This window comes from Tachypleus tridentatus, chromosome 10 (assembly GCF_004210375.1).
Source record: "Tachypleus tridentatus isolate NWPU-2018 chromosome 10, ASM421037v1, whole genome shotgun sequence".
Lineage (NCBI taxonomy): Eukaryota > Metazoa > Arthropoda > Merostomata > Xiphosura > Limulidae > Tachypleus > Tachypleus tridentatus.
This window is the reverse complement of record NC_134834.1, coordinates 94,387,606-94,410,536: the sequence shown is the minus strand read 5'-3', so window position 1 is coordinate 94,410,536 and position 22,931 is coordinate 94,387,606. Positions and strand designations below refer to the sequence as shown.

The window sequence follows — 22,931 nt, the reverse complement described above, 5'->3', positions numbered from 1 at the left end:
CAACACTGAATAAAATACGCAACAAAATAACAGCACAGAAACAAGAACGTGCGTATTATTTGTTAGCACTCGCTGTATTAAGCAAAACCTGTGTCAACAATAGCCTCAATAAGGAACATAATTTTCTAACCAGCAACATTACGCGAAATTCTAGAAAGAAATTTAACAAAACACATTAAATACAAGTAATTTACGATGAGAGAAATCCACTTGAAGTAAAAATGTATTTTCAAGACGGTGTGGTTATTAAAATTTTAATTCAAATAAAGTGCAGAGCAACGTTTCGACTTTCCTAGGTCATCTTCAGGTTAACAAAGCGAGTTTGTAACTGCAAGCTCTTGAAAACTCTTTTTGTTAGCCTGAAGATGATCTAAGAAGGTAAGAAAGTCGAAACTTTGTTCTGTACTTCATTTTAATTAAAGTGTTAATACCCATACCAGCCGTTTTGAGAATACATGATAAATACAAGTTCAATAAAATGTAGGCCTAACTCCGTTCCTCAACATTATTTCCTTTCTTCGTGCAGTTCTACAGGCGAGGTTTTAAGTTTCTTGTTAAAATATATAGATGCTGGGAATTTCTTGGTAAACGTAAGATATTTGCATTCTGCAATGGGTTAATCGATTTGTTTACGCTAAAGATAAGATGGGTGGTGGCGCTATTGATCATGCTCAGCGTCTGTGCTTTTGTTTCGCTGAGTATTCTTGACCCTCCCTCGTGCAGTAACGCTGTGAGTAGATGCATGGTTGGAAGATGACGTAACAGCCTTTCCGAACTTGCAACAAAGAAGTAAAAATGGTATAAAACTTCTCATTTGAAAGAAGTAAACTCTTAATATTCTCTGCGCAAGAGGGGAAAATAAAACATAAAGTTTATAATTCCAATGGGCTATCAAATTACGCTTCGAACCAATTGAAGCAATGGCTTTACCTGCAACATAAAGGTTGTGGTGGGTAAAAAGAAGTGTGAACCTGAAAAGCCATTAGGATGAAACTGAGAATATAGCTTTTTACCATGAACAAAACAATAACACGTATATGATGTTGACAAAGATTCATAACCTTTTAACCACACATCGAACTTAACAACCGTGTTCATCAAAGAAAACAGAATAAAGACAACAATGGTTGACCACATACCTGCTAATCAACTGACGTCACTCCAGTGAGCTTTTGTGCCTGTGACCTTTGAAGTCAACAACCACCTACAATATAGTATCTGTGGTAAATTTGTCAAGAGGTATGGTTATCAAACATGAGACAAGATCTGTTATAACATGCAGTGTGCGATATCTGTAGTTATAAAAACATAGACAACAGCAGACACATTGACGACCAATATAAATACCCTGACTTCTGGATTAGCACAACCCTGAGTTGTTCCCAATAAGTCTGATGTGCGATCGTCTCTATTTAAATATGGAATAACACATTTAAAGACACGTAAATGAAATAATTACCTCTTTTATTCCCGCAGTATTTATTATTTAATACAGGGTGGCTCGTAAGTCCCCACCCATCCATATTGTGTCTAAACAACGTTATAATACTGATGATGAGTTAAAGGCAGCTGTTATCGCGGCATTTGGAACAATAACCCCTGCTATGTTGAAGAAAATGTCTCACAGAACATGGTGTCGCATAATATTATGCAGCGAGAATGAGGGACAGCACACAGATACACTGGATACATAAGATATATGGATGAGTAGGGACTTACGGACCACCTTGTAGAATATCCTCATAATTTCATTCATTTCTACTCTATTCCGAATTCTCTTAACTGTCTCTTAAATATTTCTTCTTAAACAATCAGAAAAGTTTTTTTTTTTTTTTTTGGTTTTAACAACATCAAACAGTAAAAGCAAATTTGACAACGTTCTGATTTTAGATCGAATTAAAACGTCTTCATAAAAATACGTTGATACGTTAGAAAAGATATAAAGTAAAAAGAATCGTTAAGACAAAGTTGGTTTTTCCCATAGAAAGATTTCTTAAATTTATACATATGTTTACTTATTTTTAATTGATAACCACAGTAAATTAAAAATTAATATATTTTTTACTTTCTAAAAGCAGGATTTAATTAATCGGAGAAGTCTAAAAACTGTCGTACAAAATCTCAGAATATTTCCATTTAAATGATAAAACGAAAAATAAAAAAAACCTAATAAGACCCAACAGTTTTGTACACGACAAGATGTCTATTTGAATGTGTACAAAATATAAAACACGCTTCATGTATTTTCAAATTAAAAATAAATATATATATCATGATATTAAAACAGAACTAAATAAATAAACTGTTGGCTTTTGCATGTCTCCATCCACAATAAGCAAGAAAAATGTTAGATTTGCAATTATTAATATTTCTAGCAGAAATAACGTTCATTTATATATGATGTTCCAAAACATTTTCATTTCGTCAACCCTCATTAATCTCCCAGTAAATAAATAAGTTTAAGAAACTTAAGCCAACAGTTATCCTTTGTTCAGGATAAGTTAACTGTAAGTTCTCATTATGAAAGTAATTAAGATAAATCCTGCTATTAATTAATGAAAGGAAACTTCCACAAATAAGCACCTAATGAAAAAAAAAGTCAAGTGAAAAAAGGCTTGAGGAATGGGACATGAACACAGGATTTCTGACTATCAAGGCAATTTCTTCACTGTTGAACTATCCAAAAACCACAAATATAAGCCATTTCCATCAACATAAAGATATAACAAATATGTACCAACATTAATTTCTCATTAAAAAAAAATAAAAACACGATACTGAAAGTTCAGTAAATGTTTAAACCTAGTTTTTCATACGTTAAAGTCTTATTAATGAAAGCTTTAGTTAATTATTTTTGTAGGCTTAAAAAAACACTGCAATAGTATAATTCGGTTACAAAAAATAACATATACAGATATACGTATATATATTTTTTCTTCAACAGTTTGTATTATTCAATATGACAGCATAAAACTGTTAAACAATTAACATTTAGTTTTGACAGGATAAGTTTTGATTATTTAAAATATATTATTTTTTCTTGTTTTAGTTTTTTTAGTTTAATGTTTGAAAAGAACCTAACCTTCAGAATTTAATAAAAAATTAAATTTCTCAGCTAACTCCACGAAGAGCAAATCATTAAACAATTAATCGATTTCAAAATGCATAAATGAGCAAAAAATACTTAATGGTGTAATAAAATATACAATAAATAATTATAATGTCCTTTACACCTTTACTTAAGTTCATTAAACTTCAAGTTTGAAGAATTTTAATGTTTTAGCTCAAAAGATCGATAATTTGCAGTTAGGGGACTCAAAACTGTCACTAACAGTACATAAACTCCATTCATGTCCTAAGACACTCTGTGAGAGGACCTTTTGTGGTTTATATTGCCACACATAAGTAACACCATCACTCTGTGCTTCCCAGTGACACTGTGGAATGTCTGTGGACTTATACTACTAGAAACAGAGTTTCAATACCCCTGGAGGGCAAAGGACAGATTGCCCACTCTGTAACTTTGTGCGAAACTGTTTGTTTCTGTTTCTTTTGAATTTCGCGCAAAGCTACTCCAGGGCTATCTGCGCTAGCCGTCCCTGATTTAGCAGTGCTAGACTAGAGGAAAAGCAGCTAGTCATCACCACCCACCGCCAGCACTTGGGCTACTCTTTTACCAACGAATAGTGGGATTGACCGTTACATTATAATGCTCCCACGGTTGAAAGGACGAGCATGTTTGGTGCGACCGGGATTCGAACCCGCGCCCCTCGGATTACGAGTCGAACGCCTTAACACGCTTGGCCATGCCGGGCCATTGTGCGTAACAACAAACAAAACTATCATTAATTGTAGTCTTTATTGAATATTTCAAGGAACTTTACTGGTACAAGATACTACGCAATTTAATGGGATCGTTGCATCTGTTTTTTATTGAAAAGTATTTTATTTAAATATTACAAAGCTAATATAGTTTTACTTGATTCAACAAATATCCTCGTATTGAAGTAGCAGCTAAAATTACAAAAATTACAAAAATGAATAATATAGTGTGTTTATATAATTTCAGATTCGAACAAATATGCATTTATTAAGCTATTCAGTCGATGGTGAGTTTTAAAATACCTATGATTCTATTTTGAACCTTCGCGCTGTAGTGTTCAAGTTATTTTAAAATGCATATTTAAGTATTATTAAAATAAAATGTTATCTTTCATTGTTCAGCCCAGCGAATGAGCTGTGGTGTTTCAGCGGTTTGTAATTGATAAATTGTTTGTTTGTTTTTAAATTCGCGTAAAGATATACGAGGTCTACCTGCGCTACCCGTCCACTACTTTAAAAGTGTAAGACTAGAGGGAAGGCAGTTAGTTATCATCACTGACCGCCAACTCTTGGGCTACTCTTTTACCAACGAATAGTGGGATTGACGATCACATTATAACGCATTCACGGCTGAAAGAGCGAGGACGTTTGGTGTGACAAGGATTCAAACCCGTGACTCTCAGATTACTACTAGAGTGCCTTAACCACCTGGCCATGCCGGGCCATAGTTGATGAAAGGTAGATGTGGAATAATATTTTAAATATCTCTGATTTGTAACCCTAAATGGACAAACTGAGAAGAATATGGAAAAAAAAATGACGTAAGCAGCTTACGTAATTTTATATCAAAACCTAAACCTCGTTACTAACTTAATAAAAGATATAAAGTTTCCTCTCATTCGTGAATTCTCTAAGCTCTCTAGACAGTAATAATTCTTGAACCTCTACTAACACTGGAACCTCAGAAAACTTAACACCGTAGGTATCTGCATATATTGCCTGTTCATAACGCCAAGTCTGACAGACTGCAATTTTCACTAAACAATCTCAATGGTTCTACTATGTGCTTTTATTCTTACTTAAGTATTCTATATGGTGTACATTTCGCTATAAGACTTCATTAGGAGCTTCCAATAGGATCACAATAATTTTTAAACAAAGCTCCTGACACAAAAACACCGGAAGTTACGAAACAGAATATGTTTTCTCACGTCTCAATTTTCATTCTTTCTTCGTACTTTTAACTCATTCTTTTATTTAGGAACTCACCTTTTGTGAAGCACAAAAACTGTAAGAAACAGCGTGAAATTTGAGTGTATTAATAAAAACCAGCCCAACTCTGAAATAAAACACTTATCATTGAGAAACACGTGACACGTTTTCTATTATGCATAGAAAAACAAAAGGAGAAAGATTATTCATATTTTTTTTTACATTCTCGTTGTTTTTTATGTAACCTTTTGACCTTGAAAACAGTTTATTGTCATAAAACAACTCTTTTGTTTCTAATAATTAAGTAATCAAATGAGCTAAAAGCAAAGATTTAACAAAACTGCAACGCGTTTTTGCGTTGCATTTAAAGGATTTCAAACTATCATTGGCTGTCAAACAGTGTCTGTTTCAGTTCTATTGCCGACTTTAAGCATAGACCGAAGTACAAAGCTGCTTTAATTAGCTCTTATATAATACATTTTACATCAGTCTGTAATCCTAGTTCTGCATACACTGAACATTATGGACTGCTTGTTTTTACTGTTAAATCCAGTATTGGACAATAACGACATTATGAACTCCGAAAGAAATACAAACTTACTTGCATGGTGTATTGCACTTGTAGATGAACTGTAGCGAGAAAATTTGATTACTGAACTTAAAGAAGTCCAGTTAAGCTGACGTTTAATTTTTGGAAGCATCAGAGTGGTATAATTAGATACAGAGTTCTTTTGTTGTCATTTGCTGCGTTTTGAAAGCTTTGTTTTTTTAATAACTAATTTAATATTATGGCTCTTAAAAACAAAACAGGCTATTCGCAGAATATTACACATCAACAAAAACTATATCATTCAACTGAGCAAGTAAGAAGAGCGATCCGTCTTTATGCAAAGATTTGGTGTTACACATGATCTCGTAAAGCTTAGTAGTTAGGGCGCTCGCCTCGCAATGTCAAGATCACAGATTCGAATCCCCATCACCGAACATACTTACCCTTTCAACTGTAAGGGAATTATAATGTAACCGTCAATCCTACTATTAGTTAATGAATTGTTGGTAGGTGGTGTTGACTAACTAACTTTCCTCTAGTCTATCACCGTTATAAATTAGAAACAGCTATCTCGGATAGCCCTCACGTAGCTTTGCCTGAAATTCAAACTATACTGTAACACGTTGGTGAAAGCTTATAGACTTAAGATTATCCGTGTTTATGACACCAGTTGTTAAAATTAAAATTGGTAAATATCTTAAAATAAAATCGATCTGAGTGGCTTCAAACTGGTATAATTCGCTTTAAAACTAACATTAAAAAAATTTTGGTTTGTCAGGAAATACAGTACTACAACTGTGATATTTAGAGGTGTAACATGTTAATCTAAATTAATATCATTTTTTCCTTGTTTCTCCAATAACAAGAACTCTCGACAATGTGCCATTTACTGCTGATTTTCACACAATGTTCCCCTTCTATTACTCTATTCATATGTTTCAAGAAAACTTATAAAAATTTCTTTTATTTGCGTAGTGAAAACAAAAAGTGAAATGGAAGTGTATAGTAAGTAGCTGCACAGTAAGCAGACTGGTTTTTGTTCTCTTTATCGCTATACTTACGAGGGCTGTTCAAAAAATACGCGGACTGACGTCATAAAACAAAATGTACTTTATTTAGAAGTTACAGGTCTGAGACCCCTTCAAAGTACTCTCCTCCCCAACGCACACACTTATCCCAACGATGTTTCCACTTGTTGAAACAGTCCTGGTACGCTTCTTTTGTAATGTCCTCCAGCTCCTTCGTCGCATTTGCCTTAATCTCGGGAATCGTCTCAAATCTTCTTCCTTTCAAGGGTCTTTTGAGTTTGAGGAACAAGAAAAAATCGCAAGGAGCAAGGTCAGGTGAGTAGGGGGGGTGGGAAGAACAGTGATCGAGTGTTTGGCCAAAAATTCACGAGTTCTGAGGCACAAATTTTGCAGCAATGCGGTGCATCTTCAATTTTTCGGTCAAAATCTCGTAACAAGATCTAACCGATATCCCACACTTTTTAGCAAGCTCCCTGACAGTCAGACGTCGATTTGCCCGCACCAGGGTGTTGATTTTGTCGACGTGTGGGTCGTCAGTTGACGTGGAAGGACGTCCAGGACGCTCATCATCTTCAATGGACTGTCGACCATCCTTAAAACGTTCATGTTACTTGAAACATGCCGTACGCTTCATAGCAACATCACCGTAAGCCGTGTTAAGCATAGCAAAAGTTTCAGTCGCAGATTTTCCAAGTTTAACACAAAATTTCACAGCAAGTCGTTGCCCCTTCAGGTCATTCATTCTGAAATCCGCCAAACGAAAAAAATCGCACTTCACTTAAAACCGCGTAGCTAATACACAAATGAAGATATCTGCAATCGGGAAATGGAGTCGTAATCAGCTGATCTGTGCAAACCTAGCGACACCAAGCGGATTCCTCTGGAACCAACTGGAGCCTCGCAATTCAAACAGTTTGCGTATTTTTGAATAGACTTCGTAAGGTTGATATTCTTGTAATGAAAAGTTCAGAAACCTTGGTGGACGTCTCTTTGTTGATTGTTATAACTTTTCAATCTTTGTATAGACGAGCTGATTATAGAGAACAGGCATGTACAATGATATGAGAATGTATCTGGAGCCTAACTCAGTAGTGATTAATTTGTTTGTGAATTTCGCACAAAGCTACTCGATGGCTATCTGTGCTAGACGTCCCTAATTTTGTAGTGTAAGACTAGAGGGAAGGCAGCTAGTCATCACCACCCACCGCCTACTCTTTTACCAAAGAATAGTGGGATTGACCGTCACGTAATAACCCCCCCACAGCTGAAAGGGCGAGCATGTTTGACGCGACGGGGATGCAAACCCGCGACCCTCAGATTACGAGTCGCACGCCTTAACACTCTTGGCTATGAAATATAGCTATGAAATATAGCTATGATGTTTATAACATAAGTTATAAGTTAAGGAAGTTAGCAGTGTTTATGACTACGCCCGTAAAAGCAGATCCAGCCACTTATAATACTAAGAATTTGTTTATTGGTATCTTAGTATAGCGCCGTGAGTTGGATCAAACAGATCTCCTTTGAAGTTTTAACAATAAAACTCGCAAAATTACCAGGTTTCTTCAAGACTATCGAGATAGTTTTATGAGGGTAATGACTGTTTTTTGTTTCTTTAAGAGTGAATTAAAGAAACCAGACGACAATGTGTTTGTTTTTGTTTTTTGAATTTCGCGCAAAGCTACTCGAGGGCTATCTGCTCTAGCTGTCCCTAACTTAGCTTGTCACATTATAACGCCCCCACGGTTGAAAGAGCAAGCATGTTTGATGCGACCGGAATGCGAACCCGCGACCCTCAGATTACGAGTCGCACGCCTTAACCCACCTGGCCATGCCGGGCCATAACTATGCGTGTTAGATAAATAAAAATCTTTGTTACATTAGTATCAGCAACAACAAGAAAACAACGGTAATTACCCCCACACCCTCACAGACAATAAGAAGCCCTTCCTCTTCTACGTGATGTTTAGGTTTGTTTAATCTTTTCTCTCAAAATTGTAAATCCCGAAACCAAACACGATGTACGAGAAAGGTAAATTGACTAGTGGAAAATTAAACTAAAAAAAAAAGCGCGCCCAGATTTTGAAGATTAACTCACTTTGTTTCTAGTGGGCGGCATTATTTCGTGACTTATGATCCCTTACAGCATGGTCGGTTGTCAGTTTCAGTTAATGTTACGCTTGGCCAGCAAAAGATATTTTTGATTCGTTCAACCTAGGGTTTATACACAACATTCAAATGTCCCTGTGGGAAAACGAGATAAAACCTACTTACAGAGCAAAGAATGAAGAAACTAAAGCAAAATGATTTTAGAAACTATGGGCCATGTGTTACCGCAACTAAATAATCCATGATATAAAATAATTCTGTATTGTTATAGAAGGTAGGATATTTACACTACGCCCGCATATTACGTCCTTCGCCTCGTTTGTTTAGCACTTGGGTTGTGTTATAATGAAGTTCGAACTCAGTAAAATGAGGTATTCATATTATTTGAGCTGACGTTACTACAGTAAAGCTGATAGTACTTCTCGATTAATTAAAAATAATTCTTGGCAGCATCTCATTCTAAATATTATATTATATTAATATATCTACATTTCTAAAAATATTTAAACACTTTACACTGAAAAATAATACAATAATAAATTTCATACGATATCTGGTGTTTTTAAGAGTGAAACAAAAACATCACCTGTAACTAAAGGTCAACAACCTAGTATTTTTAATACGTAATTCTTACAAAACCGTAAAATCTTTGGTTTGTTCTGAATTTCGTGCAAAGCTACACGAGAGCTACCTAGGTTAGCCGTCCCTAATTTAGTAGTCTAAGACTAGAGGGAAGGCATCTCGTCATCACCACCCACCGCCAAATCTTGGACTACTCTTTTACCAACGAATAGTGGGATTGACCTTCGTGTGTTAACGCCCCCATGGCCGAAATAGCGAGCATGTTGGGCTCGACAGGAATTCGAACCTGCGACCCTCAGATTACGAGTCGAGTGCCTTAACCACCTGGCCATGCCGGGCTTCGTAAAATGTAATTACAAGTTTTTGTTGATTTGCGACATGCCCCTAGAATTTGGAGTTTAATATTGTGAGCTATATTTTAATGTGTTATTATCTGTTTGCTAGAGAAAGCTATGGTCGTAATAATAACTTAATGATCATGAGATTTTCTATAAGTAAAACAAATATTAGATATATATACCTGTTAGCTAGCGAATAAGTAAACAAGCATGCGGAGAAATGTTGAAGTGTTAAGAATATAGGTTTTTCTTGTTCTTCAGCTGGTAAAGTGAATTAGTGTGTTTACATTTTGGGTCTGTATTAGATATGGTACATATCAAGTTACTCTGTACAAGTAATTTCATTTTTTTACATAACTATGGTGTAATTTGGATGGCTATAAATGTAGGCCTATAATAAATCACAAAGTATACAAGTCTGTAATAAAATATTATGGAGTCCGTAAAACCAGTTTGTTATCGTACGTGGACTGGACGCTAAAGTTATTTTTACCAGATAATTTAAAAGAACGTATCAGAGAAAAAAACAACAACAATATTACAACATGAGAGTACAACGACAAAATCATTCATCTCAATGCACACTCATAAACCAATATAAAATTTTCTTATCTTGTTTGTTTGTTTTGGAATTTCGCACAAAGCTACTCGAGGGCTATCTGTGCTAGCCGTCCCTAATTTACCAGTGTAAGACTAGAGGGAAGGCAGCTAGTCATCACCATCCACCGCCAACTCTTGGGCTACCCTTTTACCAACGAATAGTGGGATTGACCGTCATATTATAACGTACCTACTGCTGAAAGGGCGAGCATTATTGGTGCGACGGGGATTCAAACCCGCGAACCTCAGATTGCGAGTCGAACGCCCTAACCCACCTGGTCATGCCGTGCCGCAATGTTGCTAGAACAGGCGATATTTTTCCAAATCGGAAAACGTTTTAAACTACAAAACATAATTCATCTTATGTAAATCAGTGATAATACTCAACCCATGAGTAGGAATATTTTAATTTTTATTCAAATTTTCTCTTGTAAAATGGACGTGAGTAATCATAACTTCAAGTCCAATTATAAGTAAATAATTTGTTTGCTGATAGGCTATCAAAACTAGAAAACGTAGCCATTAATTGTACGTCAAAAAGAAACCCTGAAGACCAGGTAGTATGCATGGTAAGTAATACAATGTTCACAGCAATAACTATTCAAATATATATCAACCTCAAAATTCAATATCTGAAATTATAGCCCACTCTTACTAGTACCGTAATTTCGTTCTACAAATAATGACCAGTTTATAACTACGAATGGAAAATTGTTTTAGGAATCATGTTTAGGGTTTATGTTGCGTTTGTTAAAATATGTGGAATAACCAACAAAGTTGTTCTTGTTAATAATACCGTGGAACATGGCCAGAAGACACAAGAAAAGTTGACATGGCCCTTCTATGTTCTTTAATATGGTTATAAAATGTGTCAATAAGCAGGTTATTTATAAAAGAAAATAATTCGAAACCCACTACATTTAACGAAAACGAATTAATTCATTAACTTCAGTAATGGTGTATACAGGCTACGCTCAACGTTCATTAGTAGGCCTAATTTCACAAACATTTTAACTTGAATCTCGAAGCTAAAGTACACCTAATTCGCCATTAAAGCTCATATCACTTATTTGAAGAATTTCTTCGCAAATCGATCTAAAACATGCACGCTAACTTAGTAACTTCATCACTGGAGAGCAGGCTCTAACTTTCACTAACTCATCCAAACTCTTAATGGACACTGAACCGATTAATTTGAACTCGCGCAGCCTGCCAGTTCTAATTCATTATTAGTTCTCTATATCCTGTAGAAATTTTCAAGATGCGTCATCATTATGTCATGACCAGTAACCAAACATCCAAGTTAAAATATTAATGTAGAATTTAAAAAGTAGCTGATTATCCATGGCACCAGTGCTCACTTAGAATACAGAAATTCATAAGGATGATAGTGCATGGTGGCTGTGAGCGATTTGCAGCCTTGTATAGCAACACGTTAATTTTTGTTTTTCTTGTTCAAAGACAAAAGACATTTACTTAGCCATTGGTCGTCAGCAATGTGCTAATTAATGGTGATGACGTTATTACTCGTTTTGTAACTCTATAATTCGTGAAAAACAATTATATCCACAATGTCATATATTGTACTCCGCGTGTTTGAAAACAAGTAACACCGATTCTAGAACAGTTTCCCAATTTTTTTTCCGAATTTCTGGCCACAAATGAGTTTTTCGCTTGAATACTCGGTACATACTTGAAAGTCTGGTATTACAGAACGTTTCTCACGAGATTCGTCGTTTTATAACTCCATAAACGTCGAATCTGCGTGCGACCTCTTCACCTTCATTTCACTCCACTACACACGCAGCAAACTCAGCTGTCAAATCTTTCCTGTACATTCGAATGGATAAAAACAAAAGTTCTTCGTGACGGGAAATAAAAGCGAAACAGGAAAATCGAGACCATTATTGCATATCTAGATGCACACAGGATAAAAATTTAGCGAAATTTGGGAATTGCACATCGCGCAATAAAAACGTTTTTCCAGTATCATTTAAGCAAGAGTTCCATTATAATATGATATGAATATACGTTAATTAATTTACAAGTCACAAATTTAGCTTGTAACTTTAAAGATATTCTTTTAATATTTTGATTATTATAACCAATATAGATTTGGGACAAATAATAATTTTGAAACTGTTTGAAACAGTTAGTGTGAATGTTACAGAAATTATATATAGAAAGGAATAAAGGATGTAAGTGCGTCACGGTATGTTAGTGCTAATGAATTCGAACTCGGATCAGGCAGAATTAAAGGGAAGTAGTTGGTAAAATACTATTTAAACCATACATCTTTTATGTTTTCGAATTTCGCGCAAAGCTACACGAGGGCTATCTGCGATAGCCGTCCCTAATATAGCAGTGTAAGACCAGAAGGAAAGCAGCTGGTCATCATCAACAACTCTTGGGCTACTCTTTTACCAACGAATAGCGGGATTGACCGTCACATAATAATGCCCTCACTGCTGAAAGGGTGAACATGTTTGGTGCGACCGAGATTCGAACCTGCAACCCTCAGATTACGAGTCGAACGCCTTAACCCAGCTGGCCATGCCGGGCTACATCTTTTATGAATATTTAGTTGTTTCCGTGAGAGAGTAGTCCTGTATTGTTATGGGTTATGTATATAACATACAGGCTGTTGCAAATGAAATGTCAGGTTTTCATGTGCAAACTTGAAACCCGATTTTTAGTGGCTGAAAGAGAATCATTAACCTAAATTTGTCAGAATAATATAATATATTGTCTGGTTCATTTCAAGCTTAATTTATTTTTCTTATTTCAGAAACTAACTTATATTTACACTGATTTTTGTCACCATGGATAAAATCGATATTCGTGTAACTTTCTTGCACATGTTCAAGCTTGGTCACAATGCGGTGACAGCAGCTCGTAAAATCAACCATGCATTTGATAACACTATGTAAAACAAATTTTATTCCTGGATAGTACGTGTTATATCTTAATTGCTTATGTTGTAAAAGTACAGAAAATGGCCATTATTCTCTTCAAACTTTGTTTTTGTAACCTGGATAATGAAATTTTGAAATTGACTTATTTTCTATGTAAAAACGCGCAAATTTGCACATTTTCATTTACATAAGGTCTGAATAATCCAACAAATGAAATAAATCAAGATTACATATATTTATATAAAAAATATATAAAAATGTTTAGAAGTGAGCAGTTTTTGGAGATCTGTGACTGTAATGTAAATCACTTTCATATATCAGCCCCCAAATACAGTCTCCCATCATGTTTTCCTTATACGCTCCTTGGTAGCGGCGTTCAAAGCCCAGTATATCTTAGTGGAAGCGCTCGCCTTGCTCTCTGAGGTGCACCGAACGAGCCAATGGAAGAGATGGATACTTATCCCCGTTATGAAGCAGCACAGCTTTGAGGCATCTGGATGAGCTATCAATGAAGAGGCGCCACCCGTTCGGGTTACAGGCAATTCCCAATTGCCTTGCCCAGACTGGATACATCGTGGCAGAAGCAAAGCCCATCTTCATGAGTGAAGAAGCTCGAAAATGTCGTGACACTTCCTCTGACTTGCGACTTGCACACTTTCATCTAACAAGCCCCACTCCTTGAGCCTAAATGTTAAAAGCCGGGATTCGACTTTGTTAGATCAAAATCTCTGATAAAGTCATCGAGGTCTCTTTGGTTGGGGAAGTATGGGTTTCTCTTTCAAGCTACACCTCTGAAATTGTAATCTGGATCTTCAACGTCCATCTCCTCTTCTGATTTACTGCTCTCTTTTGAGGATGGCTGCTTTATCTCTGGCGGAGTGGGTACAGGAAGCTCAGGGCAGTGTAGCACTGGGGCGATGGATGATGGAAGGTCCGGATACATGACAGCAGATGCATTCTTGCCAGCCCGACGCTTTGAATGGTCCACCATGCAGAAGTAGCAATTGCTTGAGTGGTCAGTGGGTTCACGCCAAATTCTTGGAATAGCGAACTTCATGGCTCTCTTTTCCTCCGCTGTACCATCCTGCAAAAGGGCAAAATAAAATTATTATGAATAATAAATTTATTTCATCCACAACTAATGTGTAAGACGTTCATGCAAAATATTTTATATGTGATATTTTTTACACTATTGGAAATTAAAAAATAAAGATATTTAAATTTTAAAAGGTCTAAACTTTGTATAATATAAAATATTACTATTCAGGGGAACAAATATTGTCCGTCTCACCTTCGAGTTTTTTGCAGTGCTCGCAGGTAAAATGAGGTGCCCAAGGTTTGTCTCGATCCCGGACATGCATGCCGAAATATGCTTTGTAGGCTTTACACATTTTAGCAGGTGCTGTCACAGAGAACTTTTTCGCTCTTGTCTTGATAAATTGGCCACATACGAGGTCTGTTCAAAAAATACGCGGACTGACGTCATAAAACAAAATGTACTTTATTTAGAAGTTACAGGTCTGGGACTCCTTCAAAGTACTCTCCTCCACAACGCACACACGTATCCCAACGGTGTTTCCACTTGTTAAAACAGTCCTGGTACGCTTCTTTTGTAATGTCCTCCAGCTCCTTCGTCGCATTTGCCTTAATCTCGGGAATCGTCTCAAATCTTCTTCCTTTCAAGGGTCTTTTGAGTTTGGGGAACAAGAAAAGATCGCAAGGAGCAAGGTCAGATGAGTAGGGGGGTGGGAAAGAACAGTGATCGAATGTTTGGCAAAAAACTCACGAGTTCTGAGGCACAAATTTCGCAGTAACGCGATGTATCTTCAATTTTTCGGTCAAAATCTCGTAACAAGATCCAACTGATATCCCAACTCTTCAGCAAGCTCCCTGACAGTCAGACGTCGATTTGCCCGCACCAGGGTGTTGATTTTGTCGACGTGGAAGGACGTCCATGACGCTCATCATCTTCAATGGACTGTCGACCATCCTTAAAACGTTCATGCCACTTGAAACATGCTGTACGCTTCATAGCAACATCACCGTAAGCCGTGTTAAGCATAGCAAAAGTTTCAGTCGCAGATTTTCCAAGTTTAACACAAAATTTCACAGCAAGTCGTTGCTCCTTCAGGTCATTCATTCTGAAATCCACCAAACGAAAAAATCGCACTTCACTTAAAACCGCATAGCTAATACACAAACAAAGATATCTGCAATAGGGAAATGGCGTCGTAATCATCTGATCTGTGCAAAACTAGCGACACCAAGCGGATTCCCCTGGAACCAACTGGAGCCGCGCAATTCAAACAGTCCGCGTATTTTTTGAACAGCCCTCGTACATAGCAGAATGTGTTTGGATAACGCTTGCAGTTTCTTGATGCCATCTCTGATAAAATCAGATAGGTCTGTGTGTTCACTTAGGCAGTAAGAGCTAAACTGAAGTGGTTAGTGGTGAGTAATATATGTGTGTATATATATTTTTACGGAAAGTTCTGGAAAATTCTCATAAGCTCTACAACATTCTAGAAAGTTCGAGAAAATTCTCAATCAGCTACTCAGCCCTGAATCTACCTGAAATGTTCTGGAAAATGGGTAAATTTGAAAATTTAATTACCCAGATCACAAAAGCAAAGTTTGATGAGAAAAATAGGTCTTTTCCATTTACCTCAAGCATAAGCAATTGGGAAATAACACTTTCTGCCCAGGAACAAGAAAACGTAAAAATTTTGTTACATAGTGTAATAGCACAACGAATGAGCGCACATAACAGCATAGGTGCAGAATATTTCGTTCTGGTGACACAAGCCTTGCAAATGAGTCTTGGAGCAGTTCTCAACCATCAATGAGGAAGAACTGAAGGTCTCAATTGAATCATATACCCGCCAAACCATAAAAGAACTTACCACAAGCTAAGTGTTCATTATGACAGTTTATCGACATCTTGAAGCAACTGGTAAGGTGAAAAACTTGATAAACGGGTACATCACAAACTGACTGAAAACATTCAAACAATAGGTGAAATTTGTTTCCCGCAACAAAAACGACTCGTGTATCTTCACAGAATTGTCACCTGCGATAAAAAAAAAAAATGCATACGACAATCAGGGTAATGGCTTACTATAAAAAAAACAACAAAAGCACCAAAACGAGCTCTTCACCCTAAGAAGCTTATGGTAAAGGTTTTGTGGTCATCATCATTCATTACTCATTCTTAAACCTAGGAGAAAGTATATCGGCATCGTCCACTGATGAAACGGTCACTAAGGTGAAAGACATTTCACCAGGCCTTTTATGGAGAGGTCTTAATCCGTTTGAGGCAGAAAGAAGAAACCACTGCGAGCTGCAAGAGAATGGTCACTGGTTTCATCATAATGACAACGTGCCTTCACACACTGCTGCGTCTGGTCAAGAATTTTTGGCAGAAAAAAAAATCCTGATACAATACACCCCGTATTCTGCCGGTCTTGCCTCGTATGATTGTTTTTCTTCTGTTCCCAAAAATCAAAAGTAAGTTGAAAGGAAAGTTTATTTTTGAACTTTGCGCAAAGCTACACGAGGGCTATCTGCGCTAGCCATCCGTAATTTAACAGTATAAGACTACAGGGAAGGCAGCTAGTCATCACCACCCACCGCCAACTTTTGGACTACTCTTACCAACGAATAGTGGGATTGACCGTCACATTATAACGCCCCCACGGCTAAAAGGGGCGAGCATGTTTGGTGCGACGGGGATTCGAACCTGCGACCCTCAGATTACGAGTCGAACACCTTAACACACTTGGCTATACTGGGCCTGAAAGCGATTTGATGAAATTCCAACAATCCATAATAATGTGAAAGCAGAACTTAGTCGCATAACAGTAAAGGATTCCTGCCATTTTCGGAAGAATAATATACATATTTTTTTTATGCTATCCCCTTCAACGTGATGTCTTAGAATTCTTTTTATCACACCTCGTATACTGACTAAATTTTGTTTTTGAAGCGACGTCTGTATGTTTTTTGTAATGGATTCTTAAAGCTATTTTGGGCACTTTTGAAGCCACAAAACCGATAGACAAAATTAATAGAAGAATCTTAAAAATTCTGAAATTAGTGTTTATATACATATAATTCAACTACTCTCTCTAATCTACCAACAAATTCAATAGCATATCAATAGCGCCTAGACTATTACAATGTCTGTCGTATCCCAGTCGGTCCAATGAATCCTCAGTGGCATTTGATATGGTATATCTACTGTAATTTTACTCATAAGGTCTTAGAATAACCATTAATATTACAAGACATTCAGAGAGAAGCTTGAAGTAAATAAAGAAAGACCGAGGAAGTCATTCATAAAGAAAATTAGTTTATGTTATTCATTTTTGTTAAAGATAATGATACAAGTCCACAGGTTTTTTAATGAACCAGATTTAAAAAATATCTGGGTTGAGACTAATAACAGCTGATCATTCACTGGATCAAATAGCAACGTGGACAAACATACCAGAATCTCTCTCAATTTGTACTCGTGAATTTTAGACAAAATGTTCGAGACACCACAACTAAATGACCTAGAGCAACATGTATGACCATTCGTAGACAGATCACTTTGATTGCTGGATCTGCCTACAAAACAAGTCCAACAAAAATCTTAACTGTTGCACCCATTTCCAGATGCAAGATCATTAAATCACATACACCTTTCAGACAAAAAAAAATTATATTATAGGTACAAGTACACCCGGTCCAGTATGATAGCACATCTAAAGCAAATAAAAGTAACAACTCAGGAAAAGCCAACAATTTTACTGAGTAACCAAAAGTGCTAAACCTAGTAAGTTAGAAATCTAATGCAAAAAAAGGGCATAATCTATTAATAGTTACTAGTTTATTCATAGTCATCTGAGTTTGGAAACGGTCTTGAAGATTTTACCAATTTGTCCTACACAATGTGCACAAAGACCATGGATTCAAAAGTATATGTGACTGACATTAATCAGTTTACATGCTATGGAAATTTAGCACTGACCAAAGCAGTCTGTCCTCCTCCCTCTATTTTATGGAGTTCCATTGCAGCACTTTTGTCAGAGTGCAATTCAGTGAAGAAACCACTTTTACTTTGTACCTTATGATTACATATCCCTTTTATATGTTATCATCTGTTACCTTATTTAAATAAGATGATTTTAACATTACTTATACAACTATTTTATGTTTGAGGAGTATGGAATAGCTATCCTCAAGGGTGTATTGACAAAACCTAATTAGATTCAATCCAAGTAGCATCTACAACTAAAGAATTGCTACTTTAGAGCAATTTCTTCAAACAACTGTGGTGATGGAACCTATCAACAGATAAGAATCTGCTCAAAATAGCATATCACCTCACCTCTTCATTAAAGAAATGCCTAAATAGTCCACATGATGTAGTAGATACTACATAAGAAACTTACATCCTAACCTAAAAGTGTTTCAAGTATAAAAACATAGGACACTCTTCTTAGTAATTAAAATAGTAGCAGTATACTGAAACATAATTGCATCAAGAGAGAGGTTATTTTTTCGTGGTTAGTAAAAACTCATTACGTTCATGATTTAGTACAAGGAAACATGAACCAAATGTCTCTAAAAAAACCTTTGGTAATTCAACTAAAATACCAACTAGACAGGGTAATTTAAAATGGTTGTCCTACCACAGATAAGCTGTACAGTTTATCCAATATCAATTTTACATAATAAATATACTGTTTCACAACAGTTAAGTAACAAATATTCCAGAAGTAGCATGCATACAGGTGGTGTGTGGACCATCTAAGCCAACTCATAAAAATCTACATGGGAAAATGCAAAATGTTTTGTGCCCGAGTGCTCATCTGATAATACTCACTTCAAATTCACATAATGCCACTTGAAAGAGATATTCAGATTTAACGCTTTTTGGATAAATAGTTGTCAATTTGTGAAAGGTTCATCTATGAAGTCTGCCATGCCTTTAGACACACTTCTTCTGCAACATTGTACAAAACAGTTGGAAACATGGTTTAATTTAGTTTGGTTTTTTACTTGAGGAACACTAGTATATTTGGACTCTTGCCCCAAGACCTCCACATATCACTTTCATAAGTCTAAAATCATGTCTTCAAATGAAGAGAATTTGACCTCTAACTTATGTTTTGCCATTGTATATTAAAGATTTTTCAAAGAACCAATGCAACATTCCTCATGAACTGCTATACAGTCCCTATAAGAAAGGTATAAGGAACAATAAAAAAACACTACATTATACATTAGAGATTTAGAACAAGTGTTGAAGGACCATAAATCTTAAAGCAAAAAACATTTATTTAATACAAAGATGCTTTGAGACATTATGCAGTAACAGGTCAGAGGGCCAGTTCAGCACACACTGTCCACCAAAAGAAAATTAATATAAATAAACACACATACATATATATATTCTGGCAAATGAATCAGAAGGTCATTTTAACACAAACCATTTTTGTTATTAAATATTGGAAAACAAGCTTCTATATGAAATTCAAAATTAAGTAAAATAAGGAAAAAATGTTTAAGTATATTTTTTTATTATACAACAATTATTACTCAAAATGACACCATTTCAAGAACACAACAAATTCACATTTTTTATGCATTCTAAACAGCAATTCACTTTAATAGTTCTGTTGTTGTACAAAGTTGTTTAAACGTCCATTCTTAAAATGTTTTACAAATAAATATACAAATTCAGTTCATTAATCTTTCATAATTCTTTCTTTATATTTAAACGTAATATCATTAATTTAAAAACATAAAAGCCAAACAGTTGTTGCACAATTTCTAATAATCCTTCTAAAACATTAATTTTGCCCTTTAACAACTTTTACATCTTGATTTCCAAATAATTACAGCCTTCAATATTAAGAAAGGTTTTGTTTTGAATTGTTGAAATGTAATGGGTAAGGTTAAAACAAAAGCAAAACAATCTTAATATGATTATACCCAGAGTACTTATAAAATATAATCTCATTACACATAACTCAATGTGCTGCTAAACTAGCTTTTGAATCAACATTTTAGAAAAACAAAATATTAATGTCTTTCAGTCACAGAAAAAACCATATTACAGGCATGTGCATTTAAGTCTAGCATCACATCAGTTTCAATGCATTTGATGCTAAAATGAGAATACAATCATGCACAAGATAACCCAGCTTTCATTTTGTAGTGGTATGTATTACATTTAGGTATTACAGGGGGCTTGAATGAACACTGTCATAACTTACTGTAGGAATGTCTTTAAGTCTTCAAAATCTGTTAGTGTTTGAAATAAGACATATCAATGAACTATTATCCAATTATCAAGATTACTGGAAGATCTTAATGTCTATTTTACAAGTCAAAATGGTCCTCTTACGATTTCAAATTAGATCATTTCCCAGTTGGGAAAACTTATAAACAGAAACAATGAATCAAAAGATATCAAAAATCTACTCCATCACCCCTCCAAAAAAAATGAATATATATATGTTTTTCTCCTTATGATAAAGGATTTTCTTTTCCTTGGATTTCCTGTTCAAATGTATTTTGTGCAAACACAACAAAAAGAAAAGAAAATGCACCGACTGTTTTGATCAGATGTTCAGAGGCAAATGCAGATTAAACATGAAAGCATTCAATATATGCAGTTACTGGAAAAGATAAACAATGATATCAAATAAACCATGGGCAGAAAAATGAGAAACTGACAGAATAGATGAACCCAATGAACATGCTAGATAACTTATGATATTAATATAACTAGGAAATGCAAAACACTTCTTCAAAATAAAAGATGTATCTGGAAAACAATGATAAATACATTTTAGTAGATGAAACACAACTCCTATAAGAAAGATGTGAGCAGACACTGTGAATCTCATACTCCAGAAGTAAAAGTTACTCATGTTTAATCAGTTAAAAATCCTAATAAAATTAATCATATGGCAATCTATAGTTTACAAGAGATACCACTGAATTATGGAACACAATTTCTTTTTTTTTTTTTAGAAAATCACATTAAATGTATATTGTTACGAAACAGTATTGTTTCTAGTCAAATGCACTAAAAATGTAGGATATCTCAAATGTGCCATGAAATGCAAAGGTTTTGCAACATTAAGGTAAAAAAACAACCTCTGAACAAGAAACCCGAGGGCAGAGAACCCTAAACATTTAAGGATCAAATGAAATTGTGCTGACAACATACAATAAATGTCAGACATACACAATTTTTAAGTACAGTAACATCATTTCTCTTTTTTAACTTTGTCTTTGCTTTCATCATTCCCAGCATCAGTCTTTGGTTCTTCAGGGTGGTCCTCGTATCTGGTAAAGTAAAGTGTTCGTACTGAGCAACTCATCAAAACACAGAACAATTACAAGTTTCAAGTGATTGACTCTTACAAAGTGATGTAGCTAGTTTATGAAGATTGAACTAAGGGTTCTAAAGTTACATTACTTGAACTCTGTAAACAGTACTATTAATAACTGGATTTGTAGTTAGAAAACACACAGCTACATACGAGGTTAAATTAGCACAGAATCCCCTTGCAAATAACCTCATTTATATTACTACACATATTAAATAATTATATATAATATTGTTGTCAGTTTGTCTTTACTACTGCAACACATGCACTTCGTTAAGATAAATCAGTTACATATTTTTTGTTTGTCGTCAAATGATTGTCATAATCAAGCAAATGCAGTCTTCTTAACGGCAAATTAAACTTTGGCAATAATCAAATAACAAAGTTTACTTTTTTGTCATGTGCAACAGCTTTCATAGAAATAAATTATTCAAATTTGTAAGTAAGGAAGCTTTTGAACAAGTTTTAAAATTCAGAATTACTTTTCTGTTATTCAGATTCAATCAATCGTGATATTTTTAACACAAGAATTACAAATCAGTCATATTGTATTTTTAACAACGCTGTTCATTTGTGTAGCAACTCCCTCACAGGTCCACAAAGCTTATTTGATACAGACCCCAAAGAAGTTGTAATTAATCTTACAAAATACTGCTGGGATACCATATAAATTATTTAGTCAGTTCTTTATGCTGAATTTTGTAACAGGTAGAAACAAAATACACAGAGAAAGGTAAATAAAATCAGTGATTTGTCTTAAAATAACAAATTGGAAATTGGAGGTGGAATACCAGAATCAGGTTAAGTGTCATTAAAACATAACGAAGTAAACATAATCCACACTGTATGAATGAAAAAATACTACATCAATATGTAGAAAAAATAGAAACAACAGAAAACACTGGTTTTATTTTCTATGTATTGTATTCTTCATAGTAAGAGTTTGAAATATTCCTTTTTAATTAGTTTTATTTAATTACTACCAAAACTAATAAAAGTCTTAGCAGTATAAACAAGACTGGTAAACTGTTTTCAATATTAACCTGCTCAGTGCCGTAGACGAGATAACTTGTCCAAGCCAATCGGTGACACAGTGCCACAGACGAATTATTGTTTCAGGTTTTGTACATATTTCGTCATTTTGTGTACTACTGTAAGTTTGGCTTAGAAAAAAAATAGTATTTGTTGCTTATTTCCTTTGTTTTAAAAATTACTCAATTTTGATGAAAAAAACCCATAGCAGCTGAAATACTTGGCAGTCAACAGGTTAAAGACCTTAGTTTCTGATGGTAGGAAGGCAATCATTTCTTTTTTCACTTTGTAGTTAAAACTAGTAGTTTCATTGGTTGTAAGGAGTGAATTTAGGTATTACTTTTGTCTAA

At 35.2% G+C, this 22,931-nt stretch overlaps 1 protein-coding gene across 1 annotated transcript in view; it reads right to left on the bottom strand.

Moving 5' to 3' along the window:
* Positions 1–19,782: 19,782 nt before the first annotated feature.
* The window catches only part of LOC143229902 (signal peptide peptidase-like), a 29,028-nt gene continuing 25,879 nt past the window's right edge, over positions 19,783–22,931 (bottom strand). Inside the window, exon 11 of the mRNA XM_076462768.1 lies at positions 19,783–21,505. Within this exon, the coding sequence (XP_076318883.1) occupies positions 21,427–21,505 (79 nt within the window). The 3' untranslated portion in view covers positions 19,783–21,426. The remainder of the gene's footprint in view (positions 21,506–22,931) is intronic.